General features: G+C 35.4%; 1 protein-coding gene and 1 pseudogene across 1 annotated transcript; one reads left to right on the top strand and one right to left on the bottom strand.

Moving 5' to 3' along the window:
* Window positions 1-1,651: 1,651 nt before the first annotated feature.
* LOC129297855 (chloride channel protein CLC-d-like) lies at window positions 1,652-14,902 on the top strand (annotated as a pseudogene).
* Window positions 14,903-15,927: 1,025 nt separating this feature from the next.
* Window positions 15,928-16,677, bottom strand: LOC129297853 (mavicyanin-like). Its single transcript, XM_054936192.1, has one exon. The coding sequence runs from the start codon at window positions 16,665-16,667 to the stop codon at window positions 16,272-16,274; it is 396 nt and encodes a 131-aa protein (XP_054792167.1). The 5' UTR covers window positions 16,668-16,677; the 3' UTR covers window positions 15,928-16,271.
* Window positions 16,678-16,794: the final 117 nt, after the last annotated feature.

Genomic DNA, 16,794 nt, shown 5'->3' with positions numbered 1-16,794 from the left:
AATAAACAACATAAATAAGGGAGCGGAAAGAAAATTTTGCAAGTCAATAATATATTGCCATATGTACGAATGGAAACCCAAAAGAGAAACGAGCAAAGCTAGATCGAGGGAGAAAGAGGAGAGAAAGAAACTGATGCACCCCATAGCCACCAAAATGGCGGAGACCGCAGTAGAAGCACAAACAGAGGAGGAGACGTGAAGGATAGAGGAAAGGCAAGGATTTCTCATCTTCGACGACTCAAATTCCCACACGCACCGTTGAACTTGTGCGACAGCCAAAATAAGGGAGGAGAGGAGAAAATAAACCAAGCCTCACCACTTCCAGTTGCGGAATGACAACAATGAAGGAAGAAGCAGACCGACGACTTGGAGGGAGCAAGTCGATGGTGAAGGACTCAAAGGAGCTCATTGTCGGTGGAGAGAAGGAAAAAAATATGATGCTTATGGTGCTCTATTCTTCGCATAAGAAGAGGGGAAAAAAATTTGTACCGAGACTAATTGCGAAAATTATAAGAAAGACCCCCAACTTTTTTCCTTTTTTTATACGAAAGACAAGAGTACTTTTGTAATTTTATCATTATTAAAAAAATAAAATTAACTTATTACTCAAGAGAATTTGAACTTTGGTCCAGGATATTAGAATAAGTTATAATAAACCACCACCCTTTCCTATAAAATTGATTTAAATAAAATATGAATTAAGAGAATAATTTATTTAAAAATTTAGGATCATTATAGGTCATTAAGTAGTGGAGCATGTATAGAGGATGGTGATTAAGAAGGGAAGCTTCATAAGTTATTAAGCTCTAAAAACTTGTAAATGTTATTCTTTACCTAACTAGACTCGGCGGTAAGTCCACATCAGAAAAACCTAGAAGTTACGATTCCTTGCATTGGCATGTCGTAATTTCTTGTGAAAAAATGTCTATTTATAACGCAGAAGACTATCTGGCCATTGATCGTAAATACTAGCTATCTTTGACATCAAGGTGGGTTTGCAAACTTAAAAGTCTTGTCGTAGTCTCGCCGTTTGAAGGCATTACCCTAAACAAATTTTTTAAAAAAAACTTCAATTAAAGACTTAAAAAAATATTTAATTTTAAGTGAGCTTAAAAATATTTTAAAATTTTATTTTCATTCAAGAGAAAAAATTAAAAAAATTTTTAGTTAAAACACCATTTACATATTATACAAAATCACTAATTATTAATTTTTTACTTTATTTATTAATTTACAAATTTAAGTTGCAGATTATTTGAATTAGCATGTTAATAATTATATAAAATTTATAATATCAATTTTTTAATTATAAACAATAATATTAATTATTAAATTACTAACTCCACTGGTTAATGTATTAATATCTTTAACAAATTTTTGATAGATCTTGTAATTTATTAATATTAATTGTGAATTATTAATAGGTTTTATAATTTATAATTAATATTAATAAATTGATAAATAAAGTTAGTAAATAAATAATTAATGTTATTGATTATTTAAGAAATAAATATAATTAATAAATAATATTAATAAATTAATAAATATAATAAAAAATTAATAATCAATGATTCTTCATAAATGTATTTTAGTTTTGATCGAAATCATTTTTGAAATTATTTCTCTTTTCAAGTGCCTAACCCCAATTTTCTATCTTCTCTCGTTTCCTTCCCAGCACTTTGTCTCCTTGCTGCTCGTTCAGGAACCTGGAATTGACAGTAACAAAACACCACAAGAGGAAACGTCGAAACGACGAAATTAGAAAAAGGAGAGACACAGCCCCTTGCGATTCTACGCACTCAGCTGATTTTGTTAATTCTCTCCCTTCTTTTTGTGGATGAAAATTCCAATTACTGTGAGAATTTGGAAGCAATAGTTGATCTACGTGATATATGGTTACACGATATTGAATCTCCAATTTTGTGCCATATCTGGAACTTGGAACTCTGTGATGCGGGATTTGGGGTTCTAGGGGTGTTAAGAGTTCAATTTTTGACGATGTTGTCTAATCATTTTCAAAACGGCATCGAAACGGCGAAGCTTGTTTGGTCGCGGATTCCGAACTCGGAAGATTTGCAGTACCTCGATGATGCCGTTGGCCTCTTGAAGAAGAGCGATGGAAGCGGCGTTGAGAGTCTTGACTACGAAGTCATAGAGAATTGTGCTTACCGAGAAGAACAGGTTTTCCCTTGGTTATAAATTATGCTTAGATTTATCGGATGTATATTTTTTCTTGGGGGCTTAATTTAACGATTTTGAGCTTGGCTTTGAGATTTTTAGGCGCAAAGAGGGAAGCTATACGTGAGCTACTTACTGGTGGTGAAATGGTTCTTTGCTTTGCTAATCGGCATCGGTACCTTCCTGATTTTCATTCCACTTACATGCGAACGTCGTTTGAATTTCAACGCACATTTCGTTTCACTTTTATCTGCATTAATTCTGATTAAGGATAACCATTTGTCTTTGAAAATTTCCCGTCAAAGTCCTGTACATTTTTTTCATAATAGTGATGCATATAAAGTGTAATTCTTTACTTCCCACATCCTTGAGATTTTTGGATCTGTATCATTTTTGGTAGCCGTTCGGCTGCTGAACTCAACAAGAACGTGAAAATGAATTGGAGGCTGAATTACTTCTCAGCACTTGATCATTTGATGATTGATACGTTTATTCCGTTAATGTTACGTGTCAAGTATTTTTTAAATTCGTTACTCTTCCTCAATTGGCGACACACAAATAGGAAGGCCTATGCTTGAAACTAGCAATTAATATATGTCAGTTCTTCATTGCAGGAAAAAGTAGTCTGCATGAAAAGCTTCGCTCAAAATTGCACTTCATACTTTTTTTATACTAAAGATGAGCTCTTTCATAACTTAATCATTTTTCATCACATTACATTTTTCTCTGGTTTCTGGCAGGTACTGGACTTGCTGCTGTTTTCATTAATATTTCTGTTGAGAACTTTGCTGGCTGGAAGTACTCGTTGACATTTAATATAATTCAAAAATCATATGTGGCTGGTTTCATTGTATATGTCCTCATCAACTTGGTTTTGGTCTATTCCTCTGTATATATTGTCACACAATTTGCACCAGCGGCAGCTGGATCGGGTATTCCTGAAATCAAGGGTTACTTGAATGGTAAGCTCAAGTGTTTCTGGACATGTGATCATTCAGTTTCAACAAGTCTCGTATGTAATGAGAACCGATTGTGATTTATGTGCAGGAATTGATGTTCATGGCATCCTTCTTTTCAGAACCTTGATTGGAAAGGTTTGATGGATTGTAATGTCCTTTCTTTTTTCAGTTAGTATTTTGTGCCTGTCTCTTAATTTCTAGTTTCTTCTTGCTTTTACAGATTTTTGGTAGTGTTGGTTCAGTGGGAGGTGGCCTTGCTTTGGGTAAAGAAGGTCCTCTTGTTCATATTGGTGCATGTATTGCTTCTTTACTTGGACAAGTAAGCATATACAACTAAGTGTTGTATTTTTGTTATCTTAATTTTTAACCTTTCTTTTTTTCATCCTACTGGCTTGAGTGGGTTAAGGAGTCCATTGATGTTAGTATCCATCATACATCAAAGGTTGGGTATTCAGCTATTGAACACATGATATGTTGCATATATTTTTTCAATCCCTGAATGATTGGAGCATGATTTTTTGTTGTTTTGTGGTGCTGTTAATTGTTAGTAAACTAATGCACCCTCTAAAACAGGAGAGAAACTATGGAAGTATTGAAAAGAGAACAGATTTATGGAGACATGATTTTTATATAATTAATGAAACTTCATAAATTTTGACAAAAGTGAAAATTATTCATTGTTACTGTCTCTTTTGTATTTTGTCTTAAGTGACATCATTCATATATCTACTTTTATCCTCACTCAAGAACTAAGTGTCAACTCTTTTTAGTGTCTATAACAAGGTAGGGTTTGTCCAGAATTCCTAAAAAGCTTATAAATGAGTTTATAGTAATTTGGCTTTGAATTTTTGGTATCTGGCTAATATTCATTGTTTTATTATCAAAAGAGAAGTGAACAAAATTGAATAAATATATAACTATATACCTATAAACTATCCGTTCAAAATAGCCGGTCCCAAGCCCGGGTAAAGGAGGAGGGTTGTGTTAGGCCATCAACAGCCAATGTAAAACTTTGTTGAATCTATCATGAACATGGACAATAAACGTTATAATGTTAATGCTAGGTCGTTGCCTGTAAGTAACGCGCTGCATGGCTCGAGTACAGTGATAAGTGAGTTAGAGCCGCTGCGTCGGCGCCCGGATGTAGTGTTAAATGAGCAAGGGCTACCGCGTCATTCTGGACGCACGCGGCTAAAGAAGTTAGTCCATGAGAACAAAATTAAATTTGGTACTTGGAATGTTGGGACATTGAATTGTAAATCTGTAGAGGTTGTCGGGGTTATGATTCAAAGGAAAATCAATATCCTTTGCCTGCAAGAAACAAAATGGTGTGGAGAAGAAGCTAAGGATATTCAAGGTTTCAAACTTTGGTATACAGGAAAAGTAAGTGCACGCAATGAAGTAGGCATCATTATAGATAAGGAGTGGAAGAAGAACGTTGTAGAAGTTAGCAGAATTGGAGATAGAATTATTTCCTTAAAAATGATAATTGGACGTGAGATTGTTAATATTGTTAGCGCTTATGCGTCGCAAGTCGGGACAGAAGCCAGTCTTAAGTAATTATTTTGAGAGGATCTGGAGGGGTTGATTCGACACATACCACAGAGTGAAAAGATTTTTATTGGAGGAGACTTTAATGGGCATGTCGGGAGGGAAGCTGGTCAGTATGCGAGGGTGCGTGGTGGTTTTGGTTTTGGAGAGCTAAACAATGAAGGACAAACTCTTCTTGATTTCTCATTGGCGTATGATTTTAAGATTGCCAACACTTGTTTCAAGAAGAGAGATGAGCATCTCATCACTTACAAAAGTGGAGCCTCAAGGTCACAGATTGATTTTCTTTTGGTTAGGAACACAGATAGAAGACTTTGTAAAAATTGCAAGGTGATCCACGGAGATGCTGTAACGACACAACATAGGGTCCTAGTCTTTGATGTATGTATTATGAGTAAAATCCAAAAACGTCGACAAGTAGTAGCACCAAGGATTAGGTGGTGGCAATTAAAAGGTGAGAAACAAGATATTTTCAAGCGAAATCTTTTGAATAAAGGAATTTGGGAATCTCAGGGAAATGCTAACATCATGTGGGAGGATATAGTTAAAAAGATACGGGAGGTTACAAAAGTAGTTTTGGGAGAATCAAAAGGTTTTGGTCCGAGAGATAAGGAGTCTTGGTGGTGGAATAATAGTGTACAGGACAAAATCAAGTATAAGAACTGTTTTCAAGCCATACATTTGTGTAACAATGAGGAAAATTGGAAGAGGTACCGTATGGCTAAGAAGGAAACTAAGAGAGCTGTGGGTGAAGCTCGTTCTAAAGCTTTTGAAGAATTTTATAAGAGCCTTGAGACGAAGGAAGGAAAGCGAAATATTTATAAGATTGCCAAGAGTAGGGAAAGAAAATCAAGAGATCTAGAACAGGTAAGGTGTATTAAGGATGAAGAGGGAAGAACTTTAGTTACAGATGATGAAATTAAAAATAGATGGGAGACTTACTTTTCTAAACTTTTCAATGATGGAGAGGGTTCATCTAGTAACTTGGAGGATTTAGTAACTGGTAAGGAGAACAAAATTTGTCATTCTATCGAATAATACATGATAAGGAGGTAAAGGAAGCTCTTAAGAAAATGGCAAATGGTAGAGCCAACGGACCTGATTGTATATCTATCGAAGAGTGGAAATGTTTAGGTGAAGAAGGGGTGAGATGGTTAACTAAGTTATTTAATGTGATTTTACAGTCCAAGAAAATGCCTGATGAATTGAGGAGAAGTACATTAATTCCTATTTATAAAAATAAAAGAGATATTCAGAATTGTACTAACTATAGAGGGATTAAGCTCATGAGCCACACAATGAAATTGTGGGAGAAAGTAATTGAGCACTGGTTGAGATTGGAGACAAGTATTTCTGAAAATCAGTTTGGTTTTATGCCAGGTAGATCAACTACAGAGGCGATTTATCTACCAAGGGGATTAATGAAAAAGTATCGTTGTAAAGATAAAGATCTACACATGGTTTTTATGGATTTGGAAAAAGCTTATGACCGTATACCAAGAGAAGTGCTTTGGAAAGCGTTAGAAAAAAAGGGAGTACGGATTGCTTATATTAAAGCCATACAAGATATGTACGAGGGGGTAAAAACTAGTATAAGAACGCTTAGTGGTCAAACAAAGGATTTTCCTATAAAGATTAGATTACATCAGGGATCATCTCTGAGTCCTTATTTGTTCAACTTGATCTTAAATGTTTTGACGGAATATATTCAAGGGGAAATTCTGAAATGTATGCTCTTCGCGGATGATATAGTTCTTATAGCAGATACAAGAGAAGAGGTTAATTGCAAACTTGAGCTATGGAGGAGGACATTGGAGTCGAAAGGTTTTCGTCTGAGTAAAAGTAAGATGAAATAGTTATATTGTAAATTTGGTAAAGGACTATTCGACAATAATTTGGAAGTGAAATTGGGAGATCAAATTATACCTCAAGTGGAAAAGTTTAGATATTTGGGAGCCATTATTCAAAATGATGGCGAAATCAGTGTAGATATTTCACATAGAATTCAAGTTGGGTGGTTTAATTGGAGAAAAACTAAAGGAGTTATTTGCGACTGTAAGGTGCCTAATAAACTTAAAGGAAAGTTTTATCGCACTGCTATCAGACCGGCAATGTTATATAGTAGTGAATGTTGGGCTCTAACGGGAGAGCAAGAGCATAAAGTTGGAGTAGCAGAGATGAGAATGTTACGATGGATGTGCGGATATACACGTAAGGATAAAATTCGAAATGAGCACGTACACGAAAAAGTGAGGGTGGCACCTACTGAGGAAAAAATGGTAGAAAATCGGTTGAGATGGTTTGGGCATATACAAAGAAGACCAAGGGAGGCACCAGTGAGAAGAGTGGAACATATAACTTTGAGTCCGATTAAGAGAGGTAGAGGAAGGCCTAAGAGAACACTTTTGGAAGTTATTGAACGCGATCTGTTAATTAATAATATTCCTAAAAGCTTGATAAATGATAGAGCACAATGGCGTCTTGCAATCCATGTAGCCGACCCCACCTAGTGAGACAAAGGCTTGTTGTTGTTGTTGTTGTTGTTGTTGTTGTATTGGTTTTTGAAGCTAAATGTTAGATGGAGTATATATGTCATTTTTTAAAAAAAAAATCAGTTAATCAAAGCTATTCAATTGTAGCTATAAGCCTATAAGAATAAGCTAATAAGAATAAATATTACTCAATACAATAATTTCAGATAATCAAATATGGTGAATTTTCCGTTTGTGTTTTTGGCTTCCTTTCTTCCCTTCTTGGTTGCTCATAAGATGCATATGAACTGTATTGTCTACTTCCACTTTTAGTCTCTTGTTACACCGGAATGCAACTATACCAGTTTCATTCTATTGTCTCTTGAGCAGTCAGGGTGCATGGCTGTACTGTCATGGCCCATGGCTGCATTTATCGTCAATTTTAGTAAAACACACTAAAAAATTGGGGTACTGAGGTCTGTGCTGTTTGCATGTAGATATTTCGATAAAGCATCCACACTCTGATGTGAGCTGCTGTATTAAAATCCTTTATCCATCATCATGAAGGACTCGTAACTTGTGAAGATGAACTTCCAATGATATGTATGTACATTTTTGCCTACATGCAACCAATTGAAATCATCTTTTGATGTCATGTCTTGAGCAGGGTGGATCCACCAAATATCATCTAAGTTCAAGGTGGTTTCAAGTATTCAAAAGTGATCGAGACCGCCGTGATCTTGTAACTTTCTTGTTCCTTTTAGTCTATACATCAGCAATAATAACCGAGTAAAGCACAGAATGCACATTTTTTGGGTTCTATGTTTTACCTCTTTTGAGCACTCTTTATTAATCCTGCTCCAATCTCTTAAAAAAGGACAAGGACAAGGACAAAGAAAGTTCTCATTTCCATTTTTTAAATTTTTGAAAAGGTAACCTGTGGGTGTGCAGCTGGAGTTGCAGCTGCATTTAGAGCTCCAGTTGGTGGTGTATTGTTTGCATTGGAAGAGGTTACATCTTGGTAGGGATTTAATATGTTCGCACAACTGTATTTTCTGAGAGCATGTTCTGTAGAGATAGTGTATCTGTATTATTACATATTTAACATTTGTGGATTTATGCATACTTCATAGGTCGTGTTTGTACAAATATTTTCTCTTTGGAAGAAGATATTGAGTTAATATATGCATTTGCATGTGTTAGAATTTTATTGGTCATTTTGTGCATTAGTTGGTTTCTTGTGCTCTTGTAGGTGGAGGAGTCAACTGATGTGGCGGGTCTTCTTCACATCTGCTATTGTGGCTGTTGTGGTGCGTACTGCAATGGGGTGGTGTAAGAATGAGAGGTGTGGACATTTTGGCTCAGGTGGATTCATAATATGGGATGTATCAGAGTTAAGATCTATGCTTTGTCCTTCTTTACTGTCAATTCAGTATTTAAGATTTTGCCTTTTTCTTTACACCCTTGACTGATTTTATTTTTCTAGTGGTCAAGAGGATTATTCCTTTGTGGAGTTATTACCAATGGCTATTATTGGGGTTATTGGAGGTTTGCTAGGTAATTTTGTATGCCTTGATTTTGTGCTGAATCTTATATTGAACTTCAGTTGGTTGATTTACTCAGTGCCAATGATCTGCAGGAGCCTTGTTTAACCAGCTTACTCTTTATATTACCTCTTGGCGCAGAAATTATCTGCACAAAAAGGGGATCCGTGTCAAGGTATACTGTTAAATTCTGATTGATTGTAATGTTGCCATCTGCCCCTTCTTCAATATGGATAAAATAAAAGGAAGAGAGAGAAAAAGAGGGAGAAAAAGAAGTAAAGGGAATGAAAGTGGTTATTTTAATATGTTATTATTTATTCTACAAGTAGCACAGTTTCTCTCACAATTGATTTCTTACCTTTTTCCCGTTACATTTTTCTTATGTACAGATTGTTGAAGCATGCCTTGTCTCAGTGTTAACATCAGTTATTTCATTTTGCTTACCGCTTCTCAGAAAATGTAGTCCTTGCCCTGAATCTGATCCTGATTGTCCTCGGCCTCCTGGAATGTATGGGAATTATGTCAATGTAAGACCAGTTGGATCCCTTCCCTTGATTGTTTTGATTGGTTCTATATAATTTTATGATGTGCTTGGTTTTTTTAATAGTAAGTTTCCTTTCTAAACTTGTATTTATGATGAGTTTTGATTACGTACTTTAAACTAAGATGATGTAAAATGTAGAATTAAATGGTATACTTGTTATTCATAGTCGTAAGAAACCAACTATCCTAAATTCTTAACCATTAGATATAGTGTTAGGCTTTATCTCTTGGAACACCCACTTATGTGAAAGCCCTTCAGTTTGAAGCATACAAGCATTTTTTCCTGAAAGCCAATTTGCATTTCAAGTTGTTCATATCCTATATTAGAAAATATTCTCTGTTCTCTTTATCTAATTCTTCTCTTTGCAACAACCTTCAACCAAATATTGTATGTGATGTTAGAGAGCATGCTCAGGCTAGTTGCCTGAGGATACTCCAATAACGAATTCAGCTTCTTTTCTTGGAGCAGCAAAATGGAAAAGGAATATCTTAGAGCCAGTGCACGATCTCCTCACTTTCCCACTTAGGAAGGAGGGGAAGAATCAACCAAGAAAGAAAATCAAATAATGAAAAAGCATGATGATAAAAAAATAGCAGCATTCACTCCCAATTTGAAGATGAAAAATAAATTATGTACTAAAAATTAGTAAATAACAATGGTGTAAATAATACTCCCTCCATTCCCAATTATAAGACATTTTTAGACATAATCACATATACCAGTAAAGGTCATTGAATACACTTTATAACTTCATTTTTTCAAAACAAAAATGTAAGCTTCCAAAAATACCTTTTATTTAATACTCCATTTATGAAAAAATATTAAAGAGTGAATATAATGGAAAAAGGTAATATTGGAAAAGCATCATTAGTGAAAACTTTATTTTTGTCAAAGTATCTAATATTTTATAACATCGAATCTCCCCCAAAAGTGTCTAATAATTTGAGATGGAAGGGTATCAATAGGAGTTGTTTGGTTATATTTCATTTGAATTTAATTGGTCCTTGTGTATTCAGTTATATTTTGTTCTTGTTGCAGTTCTTTTGTGGCAAAGAAAAGGAATACAATGATCTTGCTACTATTTTCTTTAATACGCAGGTTTGAAATGAATATCTAGAGACCTTTGTTACTTATTATTCATTTATAGTTCCTTTAATATGTTGATTTACTTTTCTATTGTTTCAGGATGATGCCATAAGGAACTTGTTCAGCGCAAAAACGATACATGAGTTCAGTGCCCAAAGCTTATTAACCTTTTTGGTACTGCATGCTTTACTTGAATTTTTTGTACATTGGATTTTTCACCTGTAATGTTTCTTCATATTGTAGTTAAATTAAACTGTTTTGTGGTAGTTACTCTCATTGGAGTCATGTCTGAGTTTTAGGTAAATATTTGGCTAGAATATAGATATCAACTCTCAAATTTTGCCCTTAGTTTGTAAGTTGGAAGCTTCAAATGATATAATATATGTTCCACTACTCACAACCCTTCCCTTTTATTTGCAAATTGCAATATATAAATAAATGCATTAACTAACTAAACTTATGTTTCCCATCTTGCTTGGAACATATTTGTCCACAAAGAAGATAAAATGTTGCGTTTGGGGTGGAGGGCTTGGGGGGGAGGGAAGAAGGTTGAAATCAAGACAAAAAAATTAAGTATAGTTGGAGTTATATTTTTCTAAATTGCCTGACTGCACTTTCTGATGATACTAATATCACGAATGGAGCAATTTTGTTTCATTTTTCAAGGGAGCATGTTATCTTGCAAGACATGAATAAATATGCAGGCCTTGTTGACCAAGTTTCTGACCAAGACTTCCAATAGATGCTTTATCTTTATGTTTTTGTATGATATAGGGAGTAAGAACTTGTGAGTTTTGACTCTTCATTTTCCCCCTATTTTGATCATTTTCTCCATCATGTGGCAGGTTATGTTTTATACTTTAGCTGTGGTGACATTTGGTACTGCTGTTCCTGCTGGTCAGTTTGTTCCTGGAATCATGATAGGTTCAACATATGGGCGTCTAGTTGGCATGTTTGTTGTAAGATATTACAGAAAGCTCAACATTGAAGAGGGAACGTGAGTGTATTTCTTATTTGCTATTCTTTGAAATCATGATTAACTATATCTTTTTCCATCATACATATACAGGCATGTAGGTTTGTTCATAGAATCCATTGTTAATCAACTGATGAATCCGATGAATCCTCTGTATTATCATGCTCTCTGAGTTCGGTTTGGAAGAGGCTTTATTCTCCTATTCTGAACTCTGTTCTGAACGAAATTCTGGAGAAAACTTCACGGAAATGCTTAGAGTTCTTTGCTATCAATTCTCCTACCAAAGCACACGAGATGTGTGTGACTGCGCAGCACCACATGAGAGGGTTTTTAAGAAAATGGCTATTTTGTATTCCTAATCTTTGTAACAGTGCTTGACAGTTCAACAAATCAAGGGCCTCTTGCTAAGAATTTTATGTCCTTATGCAAAACAGCCCTGGAGGAGTTGGGGAGATATTTTAACAAGAGACCTCAGAAGCTAAGAAATTGTTTTTATGCTAGTCAGTGTTGCTAATGGGAAAAAAAATTGGTGCTGCAGTTGACCATTCAAGCATCTCTAGTATGAACTAGCCTATGCTTTGAGGTTTATGCTCTTTTATGAGGAGAAATAGAAGCATGGAGGTTTCAGGAAACCATTGGGATGACTTTTCTTATGATTGTATGTTCTGGATGTCTTGGATTTAGTGTCAGTTGATGTTTAAACAAGCAGAATGCTACCTGTCAAAAATATTTCCCTTGTACTTCTGCTATTTATACTTTTATGTGAAAAATGCAAATAACCTTTGGTTGTTGATACCTCTACTTTTTAGAATGATGTGCTCCATTACTAAACCTTTTATCATCCCTGAAATGTACATGTGATACTTGTCCCCAGGTATGCTCTGCTGGGAGCTGCATCTTTTCTTGGAGGTTCGATGCGGATGACAGTGTCTCTATGTGTCATTATGGTTGAAATCACAAATAACTTAAAACTTTTACCCCTTATCATGCTTGTTCTTCTTATATCAAAGGTATGTGCGTGAAAATTTACTTCATGACCAAAAGTCAGAATGTCATTTTGAATACATTAAATTTGTGACACTACAGGCTGTTGGTGATGCTTTTAATGAGGGTCTCTATGAAGAGCAGGCACGACTGAGGGGTATTCCATTACTGGAACCAAGGCCCAAATATGTGATGCGGAACATGACAGCAAGGGAGGCATGTGGCAGTGGAATGGTGATTATGATTTCTGTTAAGAAATTGCTAATTTATTGTTAGCTGGTGTTAAATGTCAACTAGTCAAAGTTTTTTGGCTGTTAGTGTTGCCGACCATGAAACCATTTAAACATGGAAAATATTTTTGGACCACCACAATTTGAATGCCTAATTGAAATATGGGTCCATTCCATATCATTCAAACATCACCAGCTTGTAAAGTTACAGGAGGGGGTTATTATCAAGGAAAACTGAGATATGTGTATTGTTTTAGTTTTGGGGCCATGGGAGTGTAAAGAAGAGGGAGAAAGAAAAGTTTTTTGTTTGGCCTCTTCTGTATGCATTTCTTTCAACAGCTGTCACTGTGCTGTCACATCAAGAAAAGGTGCTGCTCAACAAAATGCCACCTATCTTCATGTAACAATTAAATTATATTATTGAATGCCCAACATTTATGAAATACGACCTCCCCCCCTAATTGGAATATGCTCTGCACACTTGCTTTTTTTTTTTTTGCAACAGATTGTAATATCGACTGTACATTGCAGGTGGTCTCCTTCCCCCGTGTTGTTAAGGTTGCAGATGTAGTTTCTATTCTTCGGAGCAACAAACACAATGGTTTTCCTGTATGTTTCTAGCTCATATATGATCTATGTTTTTTCATTTAATAATTTAATGCCTTCCATTTTCTAAATTTTTCAATATTTACTATGCACAGGTTATTGATCACACAAGAAGTGGAGAACCACTTTTATTGGATTAGTACTTCGAAGGTGAGGATGTTTCATTATCCTGCATCTGTCTTTATTTATTTGGTTTTGTAGGCAAAAGCTTGCATTGCTGGAAACCTTAAGTTTCCGTAATCTGTCTCTTTGTGCAGTCATTTATTGGTAATTCTGCAAACAAAAGTTGATTTCCAGTATAGTCCTTTACCCTCTGATCCCAGAGGTGAAGCAAGGCCAATAAGGTAAAGCTTCATGGAGCTTTTTAGATTTGTCCTTTTCTTCTCTATTCTCATGGCTTTTTTGAACTTCCAGGCATGACTTTGGCGAATTTGCAAAGCCTGTTTCTAGTAAGGGAATATCTATAGATGATATATTTTTAAGTTCAGATGACTTGGAAATGTACATAGATCTTGCCCCTTTTTTGAATCCATCGCCATACATTGTGCCTGAAGATATGTCGTTGACAAAGGTGTATTTTTTTTCATCCTTTCCTTGAAAACTCTTTCATTTACATTATCCTTTTATGTCAAATAATTATTATATTTTGCTGATGTTGCAGGTTTACAATCTTTTCCGCCAATTAGGGTTGAGGCATTTATTGTTGTTCCACGTCCATCTCGTGTACTTGGCTTGATAACCAGAAAAGACTTGTTGATTGAGGTAATCTTCTCAGCGGCTGTTGATTTTTTATTTTTTGCCATAGCGGCTATTGAATTTTAAGTTTGTTGGAACTTCAGAATATTTAATATTTTCTTACTATGTAATTAATGTTTGACCAGGACGCTGAAACTGTGAATGCGGTAGAGCTCCAATCAACTAGAGTAAGGTCTCTGATGCTTCACTTATGTTACATCTATTTTAGTGAAAGTGAATTCAAGTAATTATGCTAAGCAACGATTCTAACGCAATTTCAGTTTTTGGTGGTTGTGGATTGCCATGCCATGGAATTATGTTTTGGTGCCCTCTTTGCAATTGTTGCTCTGATATTTTGTAGGGTCATGTAATTTTCTGTCAAGTTTTGTGCTTCATTGGAACCTGTCTTTTCTCCAAGGTTCAGTTACCTAATGAACAATGATTTTCTTTCCAAAATAGCGCGTTAGAGCCTAAATAGGAAATGTGTATTGGTTGAATAGGACCGGGTAGGCTTTTAATGACTGTGGCTTGTGTCATTGTGAATTCCCAGTGTATTTGCTGCTGCAATTCTCTCTTCTAAGACGGGATTATCATTAAATCCTTTAGTGGGTATCTAGTTGCAATAAATTGACTTTTGAATATTCTGTTTACGATTTTTTTTTCCATTACAGAATGCAGAATCGTGATAAAAAATTGATGACCAGGAATGCAGATGCTGAGCGGCCTTTGTTAAATGGCCTACTGGTTCAGGATCAAATTTCTGGCTAGTGCAGCCTGTAGATTAGGCCTTTCTACATTCAATTTTATTTCAAGTTCATTCTTCATTAATATTTTTTTTAAATTCATGTTTAAATATGATAGAGGCCCCCCATGGTTGGTCTGGATTACTTTTTAGGGGGAGGGATTGCAAACAATGCCCTATAATTTTGTATATTAATTCACTAGGCATGTGGTTTAGGAATTTGTTAATAGATTATGGATAAGATGAGGTAACCAGCATTTAGCATTGGAATGGGAATGTGTGAATATTCTTTTCAATCATGGTGGCGTATTTATTGTTGAGATTTACATTTTCTTAAATTAGTGGCAAGCTCAAAGTTACATTATGATGATTGATGGGTTCGTATATCCTTGTTCAAATTTTGTTACATCATTAAATTCTTTTTCATTAGATGCTTGTTTGCATTGTATAGGTGGCTTTGGAAGGGATGCAGGTATTATGAAAATCGACTTAGAATAGAGGCGAAATGAATGTTTACATGCTTAACTAACTGGTTTTCATTTTTTTCCCCGGTCTATTTCAGCGATATAAATTAGAAAACCTACTCTTGTACTAGCTTTTACTAGCATATCACGTTCGCATTGTTCATTTCTGTTAAAAAAAAATATAGTATAAGGGACTGCGGCCTCTGTTGTGGATTTTTTGCAGAATCTTAAAAATATAAAGTCGCAGGAAGCCAACGAAAATTCAAATGTCCCAAGTTTTAGATAATTTCATTCAATTTCTCGACCATATTCATCAACTTCAGTAAGTGGAAAGAGAGTGAGTTCATGCCACATAGGCATTTAGCTTTGTCTTATTGGTTCATTCATAAAATAGGCTTGAACTTGTATATAATTAGATCTTATAAAATTTGTTTCCTATTGTATCAAAAAGAAAAAAGTGTCTCCTTTCTCATTTTGCCTTTCTAGATTTTTACTGTGACAAGGGAGAATCTACGCATTTCAAAATTATATTCCTTTTTTCCCCCAAAATTTCCAAGTCCAATTTTAAACAAGTAATATTACGAGCCTTTTTGCTACCTCATTACTTATGGAGGCCGATGGGAGGAGAATCTATGAACTTATCATCGTGCTTTTTGTTTGTAAGGATTTTATGTTTCTATATCAAAGTTTATCCACCAATTCATTTTCTTATTCCCCTCTTTTTACAGGCAAAAAAACTCTGCATCATCCATCATGCCTTTATTTTCTTTATTTGAATATATCTGACATATATTGGGTATTGACACAGGCAAGATGATTGACTCAAGTTGGAAGGATGAAATTATAGCGTAGAGAAATATATAATGACTCTTCATTTTATTTCAGATTGAAAACCTTCTCTTTCATATATATCTATATATATACACCTGTTTTTTCTATGGATAATGACCTTCATGTGCATGCCCATAATCTTGTTAAGCAAAAAGGTTTACAAACATGCCCCTAATGATCTCGGCAAATGATCCAGACATTGACCCTTTGGAGAAGCTTTGCCTGACCATTTCCAACAAATTACAATGAACTTAATGATACATTTTATCATCTAAAACACTCATTCTCAATGGATTTTTATTAAGCATGACTAACTGGTTACAAAAGCACATGCTCATTGAGCATACCCATCAAGAAAGATCGGCAATATTTAAGGACAAGCAAAGAGCAATGCAATGGACAAGCCCAGAAACGCAAAACGTTCCTTGAAAGCAAACAAACACCATATTGAAGCAGCTTGATTAGGAGAAGGTGCTGGCTCGTTGTTTGGAACTGAAACTGTGGGAGAGGCCAAAGCCGAAGGAGTAGGAGCTTCTGAAGTTGCAGAGACCTTGGGGACGTTGATGTCAACCTTCTGACCAGATTGGCAGTGACCAGGGACGCCACAGAAGAAGAAGTGGTGGCCGTGATTCTGTATCACTATGGAATCCTTCCCTGTGCTGAAGGTCGCCAACGGTGACGAAGCATTGCATGACTTGTACATCTCATGCGTCACTCTCATCACATTATGGAATTGCGAGTTGTATTCGAAAACTGATGATGACATATAGCCACGACATTAATTACACGTCTTGTTTTTGCTCTCATTAATGATCCATGTTCATGTATAATGGAGTTAAATATTACTGCGAAATAAGTGAGGGGGAGGAAGAGAGATGCAAGTTTTTCTGATT

This window comes from Prosopis cineraria, unplaced genomic scaffold, assembly GCF_029017545.1.
Source record: "Prosopis cineraria cultivar Desert tree isolate PC_DT_omini unplaced genomic scaffold, ASM2901754v1 PC632, whole genome shotgun sequence".
NCBI lineage: Eukaryota > Viridiplantae > Streptophyta > Magnoliopsida > Fabales > Fabaceae > Prosopis > Prosopis cineraria.
This window is presented reverse-complemented; position numbering and strand designations above follow the sequence as displayed.

Coding starts and splice junctions, on each gene's coding strand:
- LOC129297853 (XM_054936192.1), bottom strand. CDS start 16,667: ATGTCATCATCAGTTTTCGAATACAACTCGCAATTCCATAATGTGATG.